At 47.2% G+C, this 20,397-nt stretch overlaps 1 protein-coding gene across 3 annotated transcripts in view; it reads left to right on the plus strand.

Annotated features, from left to right (window-relative positions):
- The window catches only part of LOC129838154 (voltage-dependent calcium channel gamma-7 subunit-like), a 46,248-nt gene that overhangs the window by 9,008 nt on the left and 16,843 nt on the right, over nucleotides 1-20,397 (plus strand). Inside the window, exons 2-5 of one of the 3 annotated variants that reach the window (XM_055904912.1) lie at nucleotides 8,465-8,631; nucleotides 8,940-9,135; nucleotides 9,605-9,691; nucleotides 15,874-16,014. In XM_055904912.1, coding sequence (XP_055760887.1) covers nucleotides 8,940-9,135; nucleotides 9,605-9,691; nucleotides 15,874-16,014 — 424 coding nt within the window. In that variant the 5' untranslated portion in view covers nucleotides 8,465-8,631. Of the gene's footprint in view, nucleotides 1-8,464; nucleotides 8,632-8,660; nucleotides 8,682-8,939; nucleotides 9,136-9,604; nucleotides 9,692-15,873; nucleotides 16,015-20,397 lie in introns of those variants that run through there. The other 2 variants (XM_055904913.1, XM_055904911.1) reach the window with 2 other exon arrangements.

A 20,397-nucleotide genomic window follows, 5' to 3' on the forward strand; every position in this document is an offset into this window, starting at 1 on the left:
TGCGTGCCTTCAGCCCGGTACCACCAGTGCCGGTACAACGCACCAGGCCTATAGTGCGCATCGAGAGTCCAGTGTGCCCTGTTCCTGCTCCCCGCACTAGCCTTGAGGTGCGTGTCTCCAGTCCGGTACCACCAGTTCCGGCACCACGCACCAGGCCTACTGTGCGCCTCAGCAGGTCAGAGTCATCCGTCTGCCCAGCGCCATCTGAGCCATCCGTCTGCTCAGCGCCATCTGAGCCATCTGTCTGCCCAGCGCCATCTGAGCCATCCGTCTGCCCAGCTCCATCTGAGCCATCCGTCTGTCCCGAGCCATTAGAGCCGCCTGTCTGTCCCGAGCCGTCAGAGCCGTTCGTCAGTCAGGAGCCGCTAGAGCCGTCCGTCAGTCAGGAGCTGCCAGAGCCGCCAGCCAGTCAGAAGCTGCCAGAGCCGCCAGTCAGTCAGGAGCTGCCAGAGCCGCCAGCCAGTCAGGAGCCGCCAGCCAGTCAGGAGCCGCCCTCCAGTCATGAGCTGCCCTCCAGTCATGAGCCGCCCTCCAGTCATGAGCTGCCCTCCAGTCATGAGCTGCGTTCCAGTCATGAGCTGCCTTCCAGTCATGAGCTGCCTTCCAGTCAGGAGCTGCCCTCCAGTCAGGAGCTGCCCTCCAGTCAGGAGCTGCCCTCCAGTCATGAGCTGCCCTCCAGTCATGAGCTGCCCTCCAGTCATGAGCTGCCCCTCAGCCCGGAGCTGCCATTAGTCCGGAGCTGCCCTTCAGTCCAGAGCTGCCTCTCTGTCCGGAGCTGCCCTTCAGTCCGGAGTTGCCCCTCTGTCCTGAGCTACCTCTCTGTCCTGAGCTACCTCTCTGTCCTGAGCTACCTCTCTGTCCTGAGCTGTCTCCTCTATCTAGGGGGGACCTTTGTGAAGGTTCCTAGGCCAAGGTCGGGGGCGAGGGTCGCCACTCAAAGGACGCTAAGGAGGGGGACAAAGACAGTGGTGGAGTGGTGTCCTCGTCCTGCACCGGAGCCGCCACCGCAGACAGATGCCCACCCAGACCCTCCCCGTGAGTTTTAGGGGTGCGTTCGGAGTCCGCACCTCAGGAGGGGGGTACTGTCCCGTCCTGAGCATAGTTCTTATGTGTTTTGCTTGTTTAGTGTTGGTCAGGACGTGAGCTGGGTGGGAATTCTATGTTGTGTGTCTAGTTTGTCTGTTTCTGTGTTCAGCCTGATATGGTTCTCAATCAGAGGCAGCTATCAATCGTTGTCCCTGATTGAGAATCATATATAGGTGGCTTGTTTTGTTTTGGGGATTGTGGGTGGTTGTCTTCTGTCTTTGTGTTCTGCACCAGATAGGACTGTCTCGGTTTTCACGTTTGTTATTTTGTATAGTGTTCACGTTATTGTCTCTTCTTTATTAAATCATGTTGAACACTAGCCGCGCTGCATTTTGGTCCTCTCGTTCATCCCAGGAAGAAAACCGTTACAGTATGGCACATGAAAGATACACTGGTTCTTAATGCAACCGCTGTGTTAGATTTTTTAAAATAACTTTACTGCAACATACAGTAGGCATTATTGTGAGACAGCGCTCACCTATTCTCCGACTTGTTGGAGCCAACATGTTACACAAAAATACGAAATAACATCATAAATATTCTCTTACTTTTGCTGATCTTCCATCAGAATGTTGTGCAAGGAGTCCTATTTCCAGAATAAATCGTTGTTTGGTTTTAGAATGTCCATTTCTTCTGTCGAATTAGCAACTTTGGCTAGCATTGTGGCGCGAACATGCCCATCAACTCTTGGCGCCTGGAACGAAAAATTCCAAAATTCCCAATAAACGTCGAATTAACTGGTCAAACTCGGTTGAAAATCCTACTTTATGATGTTCTTCTCATATGAATCCAATAAAATCAGAGCAGGAGCATTTCGTAGTGTATACCGAACGCTTTTCAGAAGACAATGTGAGGTTCCCCGGCGCGCAGCTGAATACTGACGATAGGACGGACCTGTCACTCCAAAAGCTCTTATTCGGCCTCACATCAAACTAGACACCCCATTCAACCTTCTACTGCCTGTTGACATCTAGTGGAAGGCGTATGAAGTGCATACATATCCATAAATAAAAGCCAGTTGAATAGGCAGGCCCTGACACAGAGCCTCATTTTCAGAATTTTCACTTCCTGTATGGAAGTTTGCTGCCAAATGAGTTCTGTTTTACTCACAGATATAATTCAAACAGTTTTAGAAACTTCAGAGTGTTTTCTATCCAATAGTGATAATAATATGCATATTGTATGATCTAGAACAGAGTACGAGGCCGTTTAATTTGGGCACGATTTTTTCCAAAGTGAAAACAGCACCCCCCTATTCACAAGAAGTTATCCTCCGTTCACTGTCTGTCTGTCTTCCTTCCTGCCTTTGTCTTCTTATCTGTTTCCCTCCGTTGAATCTGTCTCTCTCTCCACCCTATTCTTAATTCCCTTCTCCCAGCTCTTTAAGTCCCTCTCCGCCTGCCTGCCTCCATCCCTTCCAATCCTCCAATCCCTCGCTCACAAAGCCAGGCTCCATTCACTCTTACCTCTCCATTCATCCCTCCTTCCCTCTCCATTCATCCCTCCTTCCCTCTCCATTCATCCCTCCTTCCCTCTCCATTCATCCCTCCTTCCCTCTCCATTCATCCCTCCTTCACTCTCCATTCATCCCTCCTTCCCTCTCCATTCATCCCTCCTTCACTCTCCATTCGCTCCATTCACTGCACAATAGTAGAAGCTGCCCATAGCCACAGGTCTAGAATCAGCTTCCCCTCTCCACATCCTATCCTTAACCATTAGTGTGATAAATGAGAAACTGAGCGTAGACTGGAAGCTCATCTCCGACGAAGACAGTTACTCTGAAACAACATTGAGGACCACTGACCAAATGACTCTTCATGGTGATGTGAGGACACAATGGACAAGAGCAGTGTACAATATACATGAGGCGATTGTGTCTCAAATGGGTGATGAATGAACACACAGGGTGAATTAACACACACACACCCAGCGTGCTGACTGGGGAGGGATGATATGCAGTGCAGTCTTCGCCAGTCAACAAGCACTAAGGCCTGGAAAGTGCATGTCGGAATCACAATGGAACCTGTGTGTGTGCTTGTTAATGATCATTAACTTGGCCCTCATCATCCCTCTGCCCTTTGACCTTTTCTGCAATTGGTTCCCAAATGGATGTGTAATAACTCCTTTTTAGCGACAACATGACATGTTTGTGCCCTTACAAAAAAGCACATGTCAAATTTGCAGTTTCAATGTGAGATAGCTGTTTTCACATGCATTAAATTTAGAGTTCACATGTTAACGCCATCTTTTCACGTGTGCCTCACAAAACTTTTACATGTGAAAATCTCACTTTCTCATGTGGAATCACATGTAAACATCTAAAAATCTAACTTTCACATATGATTGCTTTTCACATGTGAACTTGCAATTCCACATGTGAAAGTGAAAATCTAATTTGCAGTCTCACATGTAAGAAAACTCCACATTTTCTCCAATATTTGTAAACAAAGTAAATGTAAACAAACACTGTATAGCTTAAAAACTATATAGGTTAAAAGTATCATTTTGATATCATGGATGGTCAGTCCAGAGTGTAGGCTATGGATTCCAGAGTGGTTGCATTTCTCCAGCCCTGTCCATCAGCTTTTTACCTAAACTGTACCGGGGAACCCACTTCGTTCATGTTTCAATTAAGGAGTGCCGCTTTAAACAACATGGGGGCAATTTTCTAGCGAGTAACTTACTTTTGTGCCATTAATATCAATTTAAAAAACTGATGTCGAGAACAAAATTCTTAGTATTGCAAACAAAAATAATGATACTGAAAGCAAAACATAAACCCAAATGTATTGATAGTAAAATATATATTGCAAGGAAAAAATTGTTCAACGCAAGAACAAATAATTTGTAAATGGATGCCAAACAAATATTTTCTGTGAAACATTTTGTATGATACTGTAATTAAATAAAACACCTCTCTCTTTCCTTCAAGTTTCCCTATAGTTGGTTATTTTACCCTGGCTGTCACGGCCATCAACAGAAGTAGACCTAGGTGCAGTGTGGTGAGCGTACATATTCCTTTATTTATATGACGCCGACAAAAACAATAAACAATCCAAAACAACCGTGAAGCTAAAGGGCTATGTGCCACAAACAAAGTCAACTTCCCACAAAGACAGGTGGGAAAAAGGGATACCTAAGTATGGTTCTCAATCAGAGACAACGATAGACAGCTGTCCCTGATTGAGAACCCTACCCGGCCAAAACATAGAAATACAAATTAGAGAACATAGAATACCCACCCCAACTCACACCCTGACAAAACCAAAATAGAGACATAAGGATCTCTAAGGTCAGGGAGTGACAGCCGCAAAGGTGCGGACTCCGGCCGCAAAACCTAAACCTATAGGGGAGGGTCTTGATGGGCATCTATCCGCGGTGGTGGCTCAGGTGCGGGACGCAGACACCGCTCCACCACTGGCTCACCCCACTTTGGTGGCAACTCTGGTGCGGGGCCCGGACTGGGGACCCTCGTACCGGGCCCCAGACTGAGCACTCTCGTTGGAGGCTCCGGACTGGAGACCCTCGCTGAAGGCTCCGGACTGGAGAACGTCGCTGAAGGCTCCGGACTGGAGAACGTCGCTGGAGGCTCCGGACTGGAGAACGTCGCTGGAGGCTCCGGACTGGAGAACGTCGCTGGAGGCTCCGGACTGGAGAACGTCGCTGGAGGCTCCGGACTGGAGAACGTCGCTGGAGGCTCCGGACTGGAGAACGTTGCTGGAGGCTCCGGACTGGAGAACGTTGCTGGAGGCTCCGGACTGGAGAACGTCGCTGAAGGCTCCGGACTGGAGAACGTTGCTGGAGGCTCCGGACTGAAGAACGTCGCTGGAGGCTCCGGACTGGAGAACGTTGCTGGAGGCTCCGGACTGGAGAACGTCGCTGAAGGCTCCGGACTGGGGACCGTCGCTGGAGGCTCCGGACTGGGAGGCTCCGGACTGGAGACCGTCGCTGGAGGCTTCGTGCCATGACTCCTCACTGGAGGCTTCGTGTCATGGATCATCACTGGAGGCTTTTTGCCATGGATCATCACTGGAGGCTTCGTGCCATGGATCATTACTGGAGGCTTTTTGCCATGGATCATCACTGGAGGCTTCGTGCCATGGATCATCACTGGAGGCTTCTTGCCATGGATCATCACTGGAGGCTTCGTGCCATGGATCATCACTGGAGGCTTCTTGCCATGGATCATCACTGGAGGCTTCGTGCCATGGATCATCACTGGAGGCTTCTTGCCATGGATCATCACTGGAGTGAGGAGACGTATGGGCAGTCTGGTACGTGGAACTGCCACAGGGCTCACCAGGCTGGGGAGACATACAGGAGGATTAGTTCTGGGCGCAGGCACAGGACTCATCAGGCTGGAGAGACATACAGGAGGCCTTGTCCTTGGCAGAGGCACCGGATACACTGGGCCGTGGAGGCGCACTGGAGGTCTCGAGCTTAGAGCCTGCACAACCCGTCCTGGCTGGGTGGTTATCTTCACCCTGGACATGCGCGGCGCTGGCACAGGACGCACTGGGCTGTGCAGACGTACCGGAGACACAGTGTGCAGAGCCGGCGCAGAATATACTGGGCCGAGGAGGCGCACTGGAGGTCTGGAGAGCAGGGCTGGCACAACCCGTCCTGGCTGGATGCTCACCCTAGCCCGGCAGATGCGGGGAGCTGGGATGTAGCGCACCGGGCTAAGAACGTGTACTGGAGACACTGTGCGCTCCACCGCATAACACGGTGCCTGACCAGTACAACGCTCGCCACGGTAAGCACGGGGAGTTGGCTCAGGTCTCCAACCTGACTCAGCCAAACCACCCGTGTTCCCCCCCCCCCCAAAAAAAAAGATTGGGGGCTGCCTCTCGGGCTTCCTTGCTAGCCGTGTTCCCTCGTAACGCTGCCGCTCTGCTTTCGCTGCCTCCAGTTCCTCCCGTGGACAGCGATACTCCCCAGCCTGCCTCCAGGGTGCCTTACCGTGCAGTATCTCCTCCCATGTCCATTTCTCCAGATAGCGCTGCTTCCCCTTACCACGCTGCTTGGTCCCTTGTTGGTGGGAGGTTCTGTCACAGTCGTCAACAGAAGTAGACCAAGGTGCAGTGTGGTGAGCGTACATATTCCTTTATTTATATGATGCCGACAAAAACAATAAACAATCCAAAACAACCGTGAAGCTAAAGGGCTATGTGCCACAAACAAAGACAACTTCCCACAAAGACAGGTGGGAAAAAGGGGAACCTAAGTATGGTTCTCAATCAGAGACAACGATAGACAGCTGTCCCTGATTGAGAACCCTACCCGGCCAAAACATAGAAATACAAATAATAGAACATAGAATACCCACCCCAACTCACACCCTGACCAAACCAAAATAGAGACATTAAAAGGATCTCTAAGGTCAGGGCGTGACACTGGCATTTGCTGTCACTGTCTTTTTCAATTTTTGGCACATTCCAGCATCATGGTACCCTGCATCCCACTGCTGGTTTGCCTCTGAAGCTAAGCAGGGTCGTTTCTGGTTAGTCCCCAAATGGGAGACCAGACGGGTATACCAAAAAGCCGGATTAGTGATTTAGCGAGATCTGTCAAACCAGAATTTGTGCAATCTCGGAATTACCGCCTCCAGAAAGAAAGCTTGAAAGAGAGCCTTATCACCAGATTTTTGTTCTTCACTATGGCCTGTCTCCTTGGAAAATCCACTTGACATCGGAGCCTGCATTGTTCGCCTTACTTTACAAAGGGAACAAATTATTATTGGACCTCAAATACATCCTTTAGATCATTCAGAAAAATTTATTTTTGAACGTTATCGTTTTTCCACGGTTTCGCGTTGACTACTATACAAACTATGTGTATTGCTTAGAGATTTTCTTGCCACTGGAAATGTCCTGTACAATGTGTGCGATGCTGAACTATATGGCAAGGTAACGGTGTGTAGAGCCGGAAGAAGTCTGCCTCTCATTGAAGATATTTTTTTATGTCTGTGTTGCATTCCCTGGCCATCAAGTTGTCCATATAATCAAGGAGAACTTTTACAGAATTGTAGGTACAGCAGGCTGCGATCAGTTGACTGCCAGCGATGGTTTGCTAATCTCAAATTAATCAACCTAGGCAACATAATAAAAATAATACCTCGCCTAATTCATCCCGCAGATTTTCCAAACATCATTGGTGCTATAGATGGACACATATCTCCCATTAAAACACCCTCTGGACCATATGAAGGACACTACGTGAATAGAAACAACTTTAACAGCATAAACAAACAGGTCGCTACTGAATACTGTAGCCTAAACTTTCACCAAACAAAATCACTTTCACAAACAGTCATTGAATTCAATGATCTTCCATCCTTCTTTTGTCAGATGATCTGACTCCCATGGGGTTACAACTAAACATTGAACAACATTGCTGCCCGTGTTGTCGTGAGAAGCACTCTATGAATTCAATACATTAGTATTCATCCTATATAGGCTATGGAATGGGCCTACCATTGCAATTGTGACATAGGTTACTTCAATTTACATATTAGGCCATAGCCTTAACACGTAATATCACCCGCGTTGCAATAAAAGTGCTCTATAAAGTGAAAGCATTGTTCCTAATTAGCCATATGTGTAAACTAGGCCTATTAGATATTGGAACCATTTAACACTGTCTGCAATTTTCTGTCAGGCTCCCTCTCTGGCTTTTGCGGCGGCAGATGTATTACTTTTGGGAGAAATATCTGAACATATTCGTTGTGTTTTACAATTGTTTCTTGTTCTAGACTTTTGAAATATTGGGCTCTGTCTTTTGACTTCATATCTGTCATTTTCTCTGTCATTGACATGAGGACATTTTGAATGTTGCATGCACGCGCCAGTTGATCAACCAATGTGCGCTTCACTTCAGCCTAATAACTTAAACGAAAAGCAGCGGTTATGGAACCAAGTAATCCTGGACTTCCTCATCTGGTTAAGACAAGCCTGATATGATCAGGAAATCCTGAATTTGTTAAACCATATTTCTGGAATACCCCTCAGATGTAATTGGAAGTGGTAAAAAAATAAACACGTAAAAAAAATATCATGAGGGAAAACACCTGAAAAATGTAAATTTTTGTTCGAAAACCACATGTATCAGACTCATTATTTTTTTCTAAGGGTGTGTGTGTTTGTGTGTGTGTGTGTGTGTGTGTGTGTGTGTGTGTGTGTGTGTGTGTGTGTGTGTGTGTGTGTGTGTGTGCGTGCGTGCGTGCGTGTGTGTGTGTTGGTGTAGTGTTCAAGCTACTGTAGCCCCTGACATGGTGTGTAGTGGTTAATATTACAAAGGGTGGTAGAGAAACAAACGCTTTCTCTCAGCATGACTTCTGAACCAGGTATCTGTCTGCCTCCCTCTCTCTTTCTCTCAGCATGACTTCTGAACGAGGTATCTGTCTGCCTCCCTCTCTCTTTCTCTCAGCATGACTTCTGAACGAGGTATCTGTCTGCCTCCCTCTCTCTTTCTCTCAGCATGACTTCTGAACGAGGTATCTGTCTGCCTCCCTCTCTCTTTCTCTCAGCATGACTTCTGAACCAGGTATCTGTCTGCCTTCCTCTCTCTTTCTCTCAGCATGACTTCTGAACCAGGTATCTGTCTGCCTCCCTCTCTCTTTCTCTCTCTCTGTAAATGAGTTTAATCTAAAAGTCTGACTTAAAATTAAAAGAGTTCTCTGTCTCTCTCTTTGCTTTGTCTCTCGCTCCTCTCTGAAGACTTCATGCAATAGGTCTGACTTATCCTTGGTCTCTCTCGTTCTCTCTCCCTCCTCTCCTCCCGCTCTCCCTCTGTCTCTCTCGTTCTCCCTCCCTCCTCTCCCTCCTCTCCTCCCGCTCTCCCTCTGTTTCTAGATGAGTTCGTGCAGCAGCAGAGCGCTGACCATCCTGTCCACGGTGTTTGGGGCGTGTGGTCTGCTGCTGGTCGGAGTGGCTGTGTCTACAGACTACTGGCTGCTGATGGAGGAGGGCATCGTACTGCAGCAGAACCAGAGCATGGAGGTCAAGATGGCCCTGCACTCTGGCCTCTGGAGGGTCTGCTTCGTGGCTGGTACATATGACCTCTGACCCTCAATAGCAGTGGTGACCTGACCAATCTGCTCCGGGTAGAATTAGCCATAGTTGATCTAGGATCAGTTAACTCCTTCTAAATCTGAACCTTAACCATTAGGGGAAAATGCAAAATGGACCTTATATCAGTGCAACTTCACAATCTCAATGATGGCCAGGAGCGGACTGGCCATCTGGCATTTTGGGCAAATGCCAGATGGGCTGGTCCATTTTTTGCCTAACTTGTTTTCTTTGTGCAAAATGATAATTAACTGGCACAACATGGGGGCCTCAAATAACAAAATGGGCCGGTGTGGGGGCCTCAAAGAAAAAAATCGTCCATTGCGTTAGAAATGGTAGGACAGATTTTTTGTCCCAGTCCACACCTGTATGTATGTATCTGCCTCCCTCTCTCTTTCTCATGCAAGCCTCCATTTTATACACGCCTCTTTCTTTCCCTTCTCTCTCAGGGACAGAGAACGGGAGATGTGTGGCGTCAGAGTATTTCACTGAGCCAGAGATAGAGATCACCACAGAGAATACTGCTAATATTCTGAGTGAGTGTACTGTACCCTACACTTACAGCTTTACACTGCACGCGCATAGAGCTCACCAACTTGTAGCCCTAAAAAACGGGAATGAGTTACCTCTGGTTTGTTCAGCCATTAATGGCTCGTTGGCCAAAGCCAACGAGAAATTAATTGGGGTTTTGGAGGGGTTTTGGATAAACAGAGAAAAAAATAAGTTCTATGGTTAACACAGGCTTAGGAGATCTTATATATTTTGTTCTATGAGATAATAACAGTCAGTTAACATGGCATGTATTAATTATTATGAAGCCTTTATGTAATTTATGTGTTCGTTACATACATTACATACGTTACATACATTACATACAGTTGAAGTCGGAAGTTTACATACACTTAGGTTGGAGTCATTGAAATTCATTTTTCATCCACTCCACAAATTTCTTGTGAACAAACTATAGTTTTGGCAAGTCGGTTAGGACATCTACCTTGTGCATGACACAAGTAAATTTTCCAACAATTGATTCTAAACAGATTATTTCCCTTATAATTCACTGTATCACAATTCCAGTGGGTCAGAAGTGTACATACACTAAGTTGACTGTGCCTTTAAACAGCTTGGGAAATTCCAGAAAATTATGTCATGGCTTTAGAAGCTTCTGATAGGCTAGTTGACATCATTTGAGTCAATTGAAAGTGTACCTGTGGATGTATTTCAAGGACTACCTTCAAACTCAGTGCATCTTTGCTTCACAGCATGGGGAAATCAAAATAAATCAGCTAAGACCTCAGTACAATTGTAGACCTCCACATATGAAGATGCTGGAGGAAACAAGTACAAAAGTATCTATATCCACAGTAAAACGAGTCCTATATTGACATAACCTGAATGGCCGCTCAGCAAGGAAGAAGCCACTGCTCCAAAACCGCGGAAAAAGCCAGACTACGGTTTGAAACTGCACATGGCGACAAAGATTGTACTTTTTGGAGAAATGTCCTCTGGTCTGATGAAACAAAAATGGCACTGTTTGGTCATAATGACAATCGTTATGTTTGAAGGAAAAAGGGGGAGGCTTGCAAGCCAAAGAACACCATCCCAACCGTGAAGCACGGGGGTGGCAGCATCATGTTGTGGGGGTGCTTTGCTGCAGGAGGGACTGGTGCACTTCACAAAATAGATGGCATCATGAGGCAGGAAAATTATGTGGATATATTGAAGCAACATCTCAAGACATCAGTCAGGAAGTTAAAGCTTGGCCGCAAATGGGTCTTCCAAATGGACAATGACCCCAAGCATAATTCCAAAGTTGTAGCAAAATGGCTTAAGGACAACAAAGTCAAGGTATTGGAGTGGCCACCACAAAGCCCTGACCTCAATCCCATAGAAAATTTGTGGGCAGAACTGAAAAAGCGTGTGCAAGCAAGGAGGCCTACAAACCTGACTCAGTTACACCAGCTCTGTCAGGAGGAATGGGCCAAAATTCACCCAACTTATTGTGGGAAGCCTGTGGAAGGCTATCCGAAACATTTGACCCAAGTTAACCAATTTAAAGGCAATGCTACCAAATACTAATTGAGTGTATGTAAACTTCTGACCCGCTGGGAATGTGATGAAAGAAATAAAATCTAAAATGAATCATTCTCTCTACTATTATTCTAACATTTCACATTCTTAAAATAAAGTGGTGATCCTAACTGACCTAAAACAGAGATTTTTGCTAGGATTAAATGTCATGAATTGTGAAAAACTGAGTTTTAATGTATTTGGTGTATGTAAACTTCCGACTTCAACTGTAAATGCTTAAAAATTCCCCAAAAGTGGCGTTAGCTGATGATTATCTCATAGAACAAAACGTGTAAGGTCTCCCTAAGCCTGTGTTTGCAACATACCTTTTTTTTGGCGTTTATCCAAAAACCCAATTAATTTCCCCATATGCTTTGGCCAATGAGCCATGGTGAAGTTGATGCCTACAAAAAGACGCCATTACTATTGCTCTCTATTATGGTTAGCGCATAATATTTGACCTCTAATACTGTGACCCTGTAGAGATGGTGTGGACAGCCACTCCGTTCCCCATGGTGTCTCTGCCATGACCTCTAACCTCTAACACTGTGACCCTGTAGAGATGGTGTGGACAGCCACTCCGTTCCCCATGGTGTCTCTGCCATGACCTCTAACCTCTAACACTGTGACCCTGTAGAGATGGTGCGGACAGCCACTCCGTTCCCCATGGTGTCTCTGCCATGACCTCTAACACTGTGACTCTGTAGAGATGGTGTGGACAGCCACTCCGTTCCCCATGGTGTCTCTGCCATGACCTCTAACCTCTAACACTGTGACCCTGTAGAGATGGTGCGGACAGCCACTCCGTTCCCCATGGTGTCTCTGCCATGACCTCTAACACTGTGACCCTATAGAGATGGTGTGGACAGCCACTCCGTTCCCCATGGTGTCTCTGCCATGACCTCTAACACTGTGACCCTGTAGAGATGGTGTGGACAGCCACTCCGTTCCCCATGGTGTCTCTGCCATGACCTCTAACACTGTGACCCTGTAGAAATGGTGTGGACAGCCACTCCGTTCCCCATGGTGTCTCTGCCATGACCTCTAACCTCTAACACTGTGACCCTGTAGAGATGGTGCGGACAGCCACTCCGTTCCCCATGGTGTCTCTGCCATGACCTCTAACCTCTAACACTGTGACCCTGTAGAGATGGTGTGGACAGCCACTCCGTTCCCCATGGTGTCTCTGCCATGACCTCTAACACTGTGACCCTGTAGAGATGGTGTGGACAGCCACTCCGTTCCCCATGGTGTCTCTGCCATGACCTCTAACCTCTAACACTGTGGCCCTGTAGAGATGGTGTGGACAGCCACTCCGTTCCCCATGGTGTCTCTGCCATGACCTCTAACCTCTAACACTGTGACCCTGTAGAGATGGTGCGGACGACCACTCCGTTCCCCATGGTGTCTCTGCCATGACCTCTAACCTCTAACACTGCTACCCTGTAGAGATGGTGGTGACAGCCACTCCGTTCCCCATGGTGTCTCTGCCATGACCTCTAACACTGTGACCCTGTAGAGATGGTGTGGACAGCCACTCCGTTCCCCATGGTGTCTCTGCCATGACCTCTAACCTCTAACACTGTGACCCTGTAGAGATGGTGTGGACAGCCACTCCGTTCCCCATGGTGTCTCTGCCATGACCTCTAACCTCTAACACTGTGACCCTGTAGAGATGGTGTGGACAGCCACTCCGTTCACCATGGTGTCTCTGCCATGACCTCTAACACTGTGACCCTGTAGAGATGGTGCGGACACCCACCCCGTTCCCCATGGTGTCTCTGCCATGACCTCTAACCTCTAACACTGTGACCCTGTAGAGATGGTGTGGACAGCCACTCCGTTCCCCATGGTGTCTCTGCCATGACCTCTAACCTCTAACACTGTGACCCTGTAGAGATGGTGTGGACAGCCACTCCGTTCCCCATGGTGTCTCTGCCATGACCTCTAACCTCTAACACTGTGACCCTGTAGAGATGGTGCGGACAGCCACTCCGTTCCCCATGGTGTCTCTGCCATGACCTCTAACACTGTGACTCTGTAGAGATGGTGTGGACAGCCACTCCGTTCCCCATGGTGTCTCTGCCATGACCTCTAACCTCTAACACTGTGACCCTGTAGAGATGGTGCGGACAGCCACTCCGTTCCCCATGGTGTCTCTGCCATGACCTCTAACACTGTGACCCTATAGAGATGGTGTGGACAGCCACTCCGTTCCCCATGGTGTCTCTGCCATGACCTCTAACACTGTGACCCTGTAGAGATGGTGTGGACAGCCACTCCGTTCCCCATGGTGTCTCTGCCATGACCTCTAACACTGTGACCCTGTAGAAATGGTGTGGACAGCCACTCCGTTCCCCATGGTGTCTCTGCCATGACCTCTAACCTCTAACACTGTGACCCTGTAGAGATGGTGCGGACAGCCACTCCGTTCCCCATGGTGTCTCTGCCATGACCTCTAACCTCTAACACTGTGACCCTGTAGAGATGGTGTGGACAGCCACTCCGTTCCCCATGGTGTCTCTGCCGTGACCTCTAACCTCTAACACTGTGACCCTGTAGAGATGGTGTGGACAGCCACTCCGTTCCCCATGGTGTCTCTACCATGACCTCTAACCTCTAACACTGTGACCCTGTAGAGATGGTGTGGACAGCCACTCCGTTCCCCATGGTGTCTCTGCCATGACCTCTAACACTGTGACCCTGTAGAGATGGTGTGGACAGCCACTCCGTTCCCCATGGTGTCTCTGCCATGACCTCTAACCTCTAACACTGTGGCCCTGTAGAGATGGTGTGGACAGCCACTCCGTTCCCCATGGTGTCTCTGCCATGACCTCTAACCTCTAACACTGTGACCCTGTAGAGATGGTGCGGACGACCACTCCGTTCCCCATGGTGTCTCTGCCATGACCTCTAACCTCTAACACTGCTACCCTGTAGAGATGGTGGTGACAGCCACTCCGTTCCCCATGGTGTCTCTGCCATGACCTCTAACACTGTGACCCTGTAGAGATGGTGTGGACAGCCACTCCGTTCCCCATGGTGTCTCTGCGATGACCTCTAACCTCTAACACTGTGACCCTGTAGAGATGGTGTGGACAGCCACTCCGTTCCCCATGGTGTCTCTGCCATGACCTCTAACCTCTAACACTGCTACCCTGTAGAGATGGTGGTGACAGCCACTCCGTTCACCATGGTGTCTCTGCCATGACCTCTAACACTGTGACCCTGTAGAGATGGTGTGGACAGCCACTCCGTTCCCCATGGTGTCTCTGCCATGACCTCTAACCTCTAACACTGTGACCCTGTAGAGATGGTGTGGACAGCCACTCCGTTCCCCATGGTGTCTCTACCATGACCTCTAACCTCTAACACTGTGACCCTGTAGAGATGGTGTGGACAGCCACTCTGTTCCCCATGGTGTCTCTGCCATGACCTCTAACCTCTAACACTGTGACCCTGTAGAGATGGTGTGGACAGCCACTCCGTTCCCCATGGTGTCTCTGCCATGACCTCTAACACTGTGACCCTGTAGAGATGGTGTGGACAGCCACTCCGTTCCCCATGGTGTCTCTGCCATGACCTCTAACCTCTAACACTGTGACCCTGTAGAGATGGTGTGGACAGCCACTCCGTTCCCCATGGTGTCTCTGCCATGACCTCTAACACTGTGACCCTGTAGAGATGGTGTGGACAGCCACTCCGTTCCCCATGGTGTCTCTGCCATGACCTCTAACCTCTAACACTGTGACCCTGTAGAGATGGTGTGGACAGCCACTCCGTTCCCCATGGTGTCTCTGCCATGACCTCTAACCTCTAACACTGTGACCCTGTAGAGATGGTGTGGACAGCCACTCCGTTCCCCATGGTGTCTCTGCCATGACCTCTAACACTGTGACCCTGTAGAGATGGTGTGGACAGCCACTCCGTTCCCCATGGTGTCTCTGCCATGACCTCTAACACTGTGACCCTGTAGAAAGGGTGTGGACAGCCACTCCGTTCCCCATGGTGTCTCTGCCATGACCTCTAACACTGTGACCCTGTAGAGATGGTGTGGACAGCCACTCCGTTCCCCATGGTGTCTCTGCCATGACCTCTAACCTCTAACACTGTGACCCTGTAGAGATGGTGTGGACAGCCACTCCGTTCCCCATGGTGTCTCTGCCATGACCTCTAACCTCTAACACTGTGACCCTGTAGAGATGGTGTGGACAGCCACTCCGTTCCCCATGGTGTCTCTGCCATGACCTCTAACACTGTGACCCTGTAGAGATGGTGTGGACAGCCACTCCGTTCCCCATGGTGTCTCTGCCATGACCTCTAACCTCTAACACTGTGACCCTGTAGAGATGGTGTGGACAGCCACTCCGTTCCCCATGGTGTTTCTGCCATGACCTCTAACCTCTAACACTGTGACCCTGTAGAGATGGTGTGGACAGCCACTCCGTTCCCCATGGTGTCTCTGCCATGACCTCTAACACTGTGACCCTGTAGAGATGGTGCGGACAGCCACTCCGTTCCCCATGGTGTCTCTGCCATGACCTCTAACCTCTAACACTGTGACCCTGTAGAGATGGCGCGGACAGCCACTCCGTTCCCCATGGTGTCTCTGCCATGACCTCTAACCTCTAACACTGTGACCCTGTAGAGATGGTGCGGACGGCCACTCCGTTCCCCATGGTGTCTCTGCTCTTCGTCTTCACGGCCTTTGTCATCAGTAACATCGGACACATCCGGCCCCAGCGCACGATCCTGGCCTTCGTCTCCGGGATCTTCTTCATCCTCTCAGGTAGATAGGCCACTCTATCAGGCCTTGATTATTACTGCCTTCATCCTCTCAGGTAGATAGGCCACTCCATCTGGCCTTGATTATTACTGCCTTCATCCTGTCAGGTAGATAGGCCACTCCATCTGGCCTTGATTATTACTGCCTTCATCCTGTCAGGTAGATAGGCCACTCTATCAGGCCTTGATTATTACTGCCTTCATCCTGTCAGGTAGATAGGCCACTCTATCAGGCCTTGATTATTACTGCCTTCATCCTGTCAGGTAGATAGGCCACTCCACCTGGCCCTGATTATTACTGCCTTCATCCTGTCAGGTAGATAGGCCACTCTATCAGGCCTTGATTATTACTGCCTTCATCCTGTCAGGTAGATAGGCCACTCTATCAGGCCTTGATTATTACTGCCTTCATCCTGTCAGGTAGATAGGCCACTCTATCAGGCCTTGATTATTACTGCCTTCATCCTGTCAGGTACATAGGCCACTCCATCTGGCCCTGATTATTACTGCATTCGTCCTGTCAGGTAGATAGGCCACTCGATCTGGCCTTTATTATTACTGCCTTCCTCCTCTCAGGTAGATAGGCCACTCCATCTGGCCTTGATTATTACTGCCTTAATTCATCCTCTCAGGTAAATAGGCCACTCCATCTGGCCTTGATTATTACTGCCTTAATTCATCCTCTCAGGTAAATAGGCCACTCCATCTGGCCTTGATTATTACTGTATGTGTCCATATCCTCTGTCACTCCTGAATCATGTTAATTTGAACAAGGCTTATCTGTGTGTGATGATTCATATCTGGCCCCTTCTGTCTCCTTCCAACTGTGATTGATTATTGCTGTCTTCATCCTGTTTCAGCCTAGCCACTCCATCATTGCTCTATTTTTACTTTTGGATGTCTCCTGTACCACCTGAACAGGGTCTGACCATTTTTACTGCAAATAATATCTCTGAATTAGGTCAAGTTGAGCAGAAAAATCACTGGTGTCGTCAGGAATTTCTGTTGACAATGGTTTGTTCTAAAATGTGTCTACATACAGTACCAGTCAAAAGTTTGGACACACCTACTCATTCCATGGTTTTTCTTTATTTTACTATTTTCTACAATGTAGAATAATAATGAAGACATCAAAAACTATGAAATAACACATATGGAATCATGTAGTAACCAAAACAGTGTTAAACAAATCAAAATATATTTTATATTTCAGATTCTTCAAAGTAGCCACCCTTTTGCCTTGATGACAGCTTTTCAGACTCTTGGTATTCTCTCAACCAGCTTCATGAGGTAGTCACCTGGAATGCATTTAAATTAACAGTTGTGCCTTGTTAAAAGTTCATTTGTGGTATTTCTTCTTAATGCGTTTGAGCCAATCAGTTGTGTTGTGACAAGGTAGGGGTGGTATACAGAAGATAGCCCTATTTGGTAAATACCAAGTCCATATTATGGAAGAACAGCTCAAATAAGCAAAGAGAAACGAGAATCATTATTACTTTAAGACATGAAGGTCAGTCAATCCGGAAAATTTCAAGAACTTTGAAAGTTTCTTCAAGTGCTGTCGCAAAAGCGCTATGATGAAACTGGCGCTCATGGGGACCGCCAAAGGAAAGGAAGACCCAGAGTTACCTCTGCTGCAGTTCATTAGAGTTAACTGCACCTCAGATTGCTGCCCAAATGAATGCTTCACAGAGTTCAAGTAACAGACACATCTCAACATCCACTGTTCAGTGGAGTTTGTGTAAATCTGGCGTTCATGGCTGAATTGCTGCAAAGAAACCACATCAAAAGGACACCAATAAGAAGAAGATACTTGCTTGGGCCAAGAAACATGAGCAAATTAAATTAGATCGGTGGAAATCATCTGTCCTTTGGTCTGATGAGTCCAAATTTGATATTTTTAGTTTTAACCACCATGTCTTTGTGAGACGCAGAGTAGGTGAACAGATGATCTCCGCATGTGGGGTTCCCACCGTGAAGCATGGAGGAGGAGGTGTGATGGTGTGGGGGTGCTTTGCTGGTGACACTGTCTGTGATTTATTTAGAATTCAAGGCACACTTAACCAGCATGGCTACCACAGCATTCTGCAGCAATACGCCATCTAATCTGGTTTGCGCTTAGAGGGACTATCATTTGTTTTTCAACAGGACAATGACACAAAACACACCTCCAGGCTGTGTAAGGGCTATTTGACAAAGAAGGAGAGTGATGGAGTGCTGCATCCAGAAACCTGGTCTCCACATTCACCCGACCTCAACCCAATTGAGATGGTTTGGGATGAGTTGGACCGCAGAGTGAAGGAAAAGCAGCCAATAAGTGCTCAGCATGTGGGAACTCCTTCAAGACTGTTGGAAAAGCATCCCAAGTGAAGCTGGTTGAGAGAATGCCAATGGTGTGCAAACCTGTCATCAACGCAAAGGGTGTCTACTTTGAAGAATCTAAAATCTAAAACATATTTTGATTTTTTTGACACTTTTTTTGTTACTACATGATTCCATATGTGTTATTTTATAGTGTTGATGTCTTCACTACAATGTAGACATTTTGAAAATAGTACAAATTAAGAAAAGTCCTAGAATGAGTAGGCGTGTCCAAACTGGTACTGTATTTTGTATTGTAAATCAGAGAAATATCTATCCTCTGTGAAGCTGTTTGGGGACTTTTCTGCTTTGTAGTTCACTCTCCTGACCAGGAGGCAGCAGTGATGAGGGTACTCCCTATTCTCTCTATGTAAGAGAAAGAGATGAGAAGATATCAAGAATGGCACTCAAAACATAACAATTCACCTATGATATGTTAGGAAAAACATGTATATTATTTCTCTCTCTCTCTCTCTTTCTCTCTCTCTGTCTCTCTCTCTCTCTGTCTCTCTCTCTCTCCTTTCTATCTGTCTGTGAATGTGGGTGAGTGAGTGTATTTTAGTAAGCCAGTGTTACTTATTTAGGTAAAGATGGTGAACCTCTACATTATAACTGACAGGACATGGTTTCCATGCACTTTCCTTTTACATTCACAGCCTATACTGACTGACAGGCTCCCGGTGTACAGAACAGATGCTCAGACAGAATGACATGCATTTTAATTGTACATACACCATATATGTATGTGGCTCTACGTGCGTTCTAATTGTACATTCTCCACATGTGGGGCATCACATGCATTTTAATATTGTATAAATGGTTTCCTCAGAAGAGTGGTATTTTAATGCTGCATGTGGAGTTTTTCCAATGAGGAAGGTCTTCTCTAGCTCTTTACTGAAAGCTGCTCTGTGTCTATATCCCACAGAAAGGTCTTACAGCATACACAGAGCATCACAGCTATAGGGTACTGGCTTAGTGTCCTGTCCTCTACCATATCATTTTGAATGGGGGAGTCCTCACTCTCTCTCTCTCAAAACAATTCAGTTTAAAGGCTTTATTGGCATGGGAAGCATATGTTAACATTGCCAAAGCAAGTGAAGTAGATAATAATCAAAAGTTAAATAAACAATAAAAATTAACAGTAAACATTACACACATGTTCGCAAAGAATAAAGACATTTCAAATGTCATATTATGTCTGTATACAGTGTTGTAGCGATGTGCAAATAGTTATAGTACAAAAGGGAAAATAAATAAACATTAAAATGGGTTGTATTTACAATGGTGTTTGTTATTCACTGGTTGCCCTCTTCTTGTGTCAACAGGTCACAAATCTTGCTGCTGTGATGGCACACTGTGGTATTTCACCCAGTAGATATGGGAGTTTATCAAAATTGGGTTTGTTTTCTAATTCTTTGTGGATCTGTGTAATCTGAGGGAAATATGTGTCTCTAATATGGTCATACATTTGACAGGAGGTTAGGAAGTGCAGCTCAGTTTCCACCTCATTTTGTGGGCAGTGTTCACATAGCCTGTCTTCTCTTGAGAGCCAGGTCTGCCTACGACAGCCTCTCTCTATAGCAAGGCTATGCTCACTGAGTCTGTACATAGTCAAAGCTTTCCTTAATTCGGAGTCAGTCACAGTGGTCAGGTATTCTGCCACTGTATACTCTCTGTTTAGGGCCAAACAGCGTTCTAGTTTGCTCTGTTTTTTGGGTAATTATTTTCTAATGTGTCAAGTAATTATCTTTTTGTTTTCTCATGATTTGGTTGGGTCTAATTGTGTTGCTGTCCTGGGGCTCTGTGGGGTCTGTTTGTGTTTGTGAACAGAGCCCCAGGACCAGCTTGCTTAGGGGACTCTTCTCCTGGTTCATCTCTCTGTAGGTGATGGCTTTGTTATGGAAGGTTTGGGAATCGCTTTCTTTTAGGTGGTTGTAGAATTTAGCAGATCTTTTCTGGATTTTGATAATTAGTAGGTATTGGCCTAATTCTGCTCTGCATGCATTATTTGGTGGTTTACGTTGTA

The sequence above is a fragment of the Salvelinus fontinalis genome, chromosome 38 (genome assembly GCF_029448725.1).
Source record: "Salvelinus fontinalis isolate EN_2023a chromosome 38, ASM2944872v1, whole genome shotgun sequence".
Lineage (NCBI taxonomy): Eukaryota > Metazoa > Chordata > Actinopteri > Salmoniformes > Salmonidae > Salvelinus > Salvelinus fontinalis.